The sequence below is a fragment of the Quercus robur genome, chromosome 9 (assembly GCF_932294415.1).
Source record: "Quercus robur chromosome 9, dhQueRobu3.1, whole genome shotgun sequence".
In the NCBI taxonomy this organism is placed as follows: Eukaryota; Viridiplantae; Streptophyta; class Magnoliopsida; order Fagales; family Fagaceae; genus Quercus; species Quercus robur.
This window is the reverse complement of record NC_065542.1, coordinates 4074448-4078191: the sequence shown is the minus strand read 5'-3', so window position 1 is coordinate 4078191 and position 3744 is coordinate 4074448. Positions and strand designations below refer to the sequence as shown.

Here is a 3744-nt window from a genome sequence, read left to right as displayed (position 1 = left end):
TCGAAAATCAACTATTCTGTAACAATCGTCAATGCATTAATGGAAGGAAAACATGTCAAAGGTTTGATCACATGACACAATTTTTTTTCTTTTGACTTTCAAAGAACTTGGGTGCAATCATGAGACCAAGATTAGCTTCTCCTTCTTCTTCTTTTTTATTTTTTATTTTTTAATTTTTATAATAAGCATGAGACCAGGTTAGCTATTGTTTGAAAAGATCAAACCAAAATATAGAATCAAGTGAAATGTCTACCAATTCTAAGTTTAAAAATTTTGCGATGTAAAATACTTGATTGGACATTGAAAATCTCTCTAAACCTAGTTGTATTCCCTGAATTTATATTTCTTAGTCCTTCTAAAAGATGTAGGAGTCAAGCCCATTGTAACTTCTAGTGAAGTTATAAAAGGAAGACTAGGAAAAAGAACCCTCAAAAGTAATTAAGAGTGACATCGTTATCTTGTTCTATAGAATTTGTAATATATCCCATCTTCTCTGCTACCCATAAATGGCACAAAGAAATCAAAACTCACAAAAGAATTGTGTGGAAATACGCGTGAAGAAGTTCAAGTTGCGGGAAACATTGTAGGCCATGGCAGGCGGAAGAGGTTTCACAATGGTGTCAATGCTGAATACTCGTTGAAGAAACTGCATACACAAAACTCAAAAGAAGTATCATATCACAAACTCAATTATGAATGGATTTAGATGCAAAATTATACAAAGTAAGCAAATGAAAGAAGAAAAGAGGAGTAAAAATATTATTGAGAGCCAAACAAACATAGACGTAAACTGTATAATTCCAAGCAGTGAGTGATGGATAGGCTATAAAAGTGTCCATCAACAGAAAAACAGAACATGACAATAAAGACCATATCAATTAATTGATATACATCCTACAGACATGCCCTTGCCCATAATAACAATGTGGATATTGATGGCATTCACACACACACCAAAAAACCCTCAATCAATTTCAGTGATCTACATCATAGAAGGCACAAATATGTAACCTCACTTCATAAAACTGAGGCTTCAACCATATTAAGAATCAACTATATGAAGCCTCAATAACAAGAGGCTTCAACCTCATGTTAGTTGCCTTACCACTTATAACAAAAGCTTAAACTATTAAGAAATAGTAGATTTAATCATTTAACTATTATTACAACACTTTCCTTCGCTTGTGGGTCTATACTCCCCTTTAATAAGTAAAGCCCAAAAGATTTGATTTTTAACTTTTTTTTTTTTTTTTTTAATTTTTAAATGAGAGGGTAGAGCAAAGATTGAGTTCAAACTCAAGACCACCTACTTTGATACTAAACTATCAGATGTCCCAAAAGCTTAAACTGTTAGAAAATAGTGAGCTTAATCATTTAACCATTATTCTAACCGTTTGAAACTAAATGACCTGCCATGGTCTATCAACTTGAAACTCTATATTGGATAAAAGTTCTCATCCACGACAGGAATAAAATTTCTTCTTTTCTTCCTTCTGCTTTCAGTTTTCTCTGCTGAGTAGAAGTTATCAACCACTACTACAATGGGTTATCCCCAGTTGTATTTCTAATTTGGTTAATTATAGTAATACTGAGGTTTTGAGTAGTTTAACCAAGAGATATCATAGAGTTGCAGTACATTGGCCAACTGGTAGGAGCTCACATTCCCAATTTATTCTTAAACAAATTAACAATCTCTCATAGAACACATAACTCAAATCTATTAAAACACAATTGAGAACAACCAGGAATCCCCAACACTGCAAAAGGGTACACTACTAATGACAAAGACATGAACTTTAAACAACCAATAGCTTGTAATCAAGAAACTAAGAATTGGGTAACCAAAGAAATACAATTTAAAGCAAGAAATCAATAAACTAAGAATTGGGTAACCAAAGAAACAAAATTTAAAGCAAGAAATCAAGAATTCTCTCAACTGGGTAAGCAAAACAAAACCAAGAAACAAAAATGAAAATCAAGAAAATAGAGACCTGGTAGTTACGTTGAAAGCTGTAGCGAAGCTGGGGGTCAATCTCGACGAGGGAATCATCATCGTAATTGTCATGGTCGTGGCGTTTGGACTTGTCTTTCTTCTTGCGAGGCACGTGCATCACTGACTCAGCTCCAGGCTGCTGCTTTGTGACCTTGAGCTTTGCGTCTTGGAACTCTTCGGCGGCTTCCTCTTCGCCCCTCCATGGCGCCGATGACATCAACTTCTTCTTCCCGATTGCCATTTTTAGGGTTTTTAAAAAAAATAACTATAAAACATATACTATATTATAAGTTAGACAAGATTTCAAACTTATTGCATTTTTAGCAATTCGAGTCCAGTGGACTCGATTTACCCAGAAATATGACGTGGACAAAGTGGGAAATCGAGTTTACTGAACTCGATTTCTATACATAGAAATCGAGTTTAATAAACTCAATTTCTATGTACAGAAACCAAGTTTAACAAACTCGGTTTCTATGTATAGAAACCGAGTTTATTAAAATCGATTTCTATGCATAGAAATCGATTTCAATAAAACTGAGAATGCCATCATTTCTGCTAAAAAAATCTCAACATTACACCCAACAAAAAAAAAAAAAAAAGAACATAAGACCCAGAAATTTCTCTAAAACACAACCCAAAAACCACATAGAAAATCAGAACCCAAAAAAAAGAAAAGAAAATCCAGCCTTTATCTCGACGGCTACTAAATGCAACAAAATACAATCTGAACTAAACACAAACAGAAAATGCAATGAAATCAGAAAATACAATCTTTCTCATAAACTAATGAAATCAGAACAATAAAAAACAAACAAACCCATTTCGATCGTATGTCGTTGGCAGTGGGGAAGAGGACGAGTGGCGGTGAAAGCAGAGCAGACGACGGAGGACGAAGATGACGCGATTCTCTCTCTCGCCTGTTGAAGCACAACGCCGATTTTCCTCTTGGAGATTGCCCCTCTGTCTGTGTTTGATGAGAAGAAATCAAATCCAGATGGTGAACCTCTGCTCCGATGCCGTCGCCCCTCCGTTCCGTCGCCGTCGCCGTCCCAACAACCGGTATCATTTTCTCATTTGATCTTCTATGTGGTTTTTGGGTTGTGTTTTAGAGAAATTTCTGGGTCTTATGTTCTTTTTTTTTTTTTTTTTTTTTTTTTTTTTTTTTTTTTTTTGTTGGGTGTAATGTTGAGATTTTTTGAGCAGAAATGATGGCATCAGTTTTATTGAAATCGATTTCTATGTATAGAAATCGCTTTTAATAAACTCGGTTTCTATACATAGAAACCGAGTTGTTAAACTTGGTCTGTACACAGAAATTGAGTTTATTAAACTTGATTTCTATGTATAGAAATCGAGTTCAGTAAACTCGATTTCCCACTTTGTCCACGTCATATTTCTGGGTAAATCGAGTCCACTGGACTCGAATTGCTAGAAATGCAATAAGTTTGAAACCTTGTCTAACTTATAATATAGTATGTATTTTATAGTTATTTTTTTAAAAAACCCCCATTTTTATTCAATCCAAGTTTACACAGAGAGAGAGAGAGAGAGAGAGAGAGAGGTGTAGTGTTGTTTTGTTTGTATAGGTGATAAGGTTGGTGTTTGGCTATGTGGGTTATTATTGCTTGTATTCTATGTTAGGTTAGGTTAAGAGGGAATAGTTATAGACTGCTTCACTATTGGCACGTATTCCAACAGCTGCATCATTGAAGATTGTTGAACTTGTTTTCTTTTTTCTTAATTAACTT

The 3744-nt window shown here is 34.6% G+C and overlaps 1 protein-coding gene across 1 annotated transcript; it reads right to left on the bottom strand.

Annotated features, from left to right (window-relative positions):
* Nucleotides 1-505: 505 nt before the first annotated feature.
* On the bottom strand, nucleotides 506-2234 carry LOC126699924 (uncharacterized). The gene is made up of 2 exons (XM_050397899.1): nucleotides 1992-2234; nucleotides 506-646 (listed from the first exon to the last, which is right to left on the bottom strand). Exons 1-2 carry the CDS (start codon nucleotides 2232-2234, stop codon nucleotides 521-523), a joined length of 369 nt encoding a protein of 122 aa, XP_050253856.1. The 3' UTR covers nucleotides 506-520.
* Nucleotides 2235-3744: the final 1510 nt, after the last annotated feature.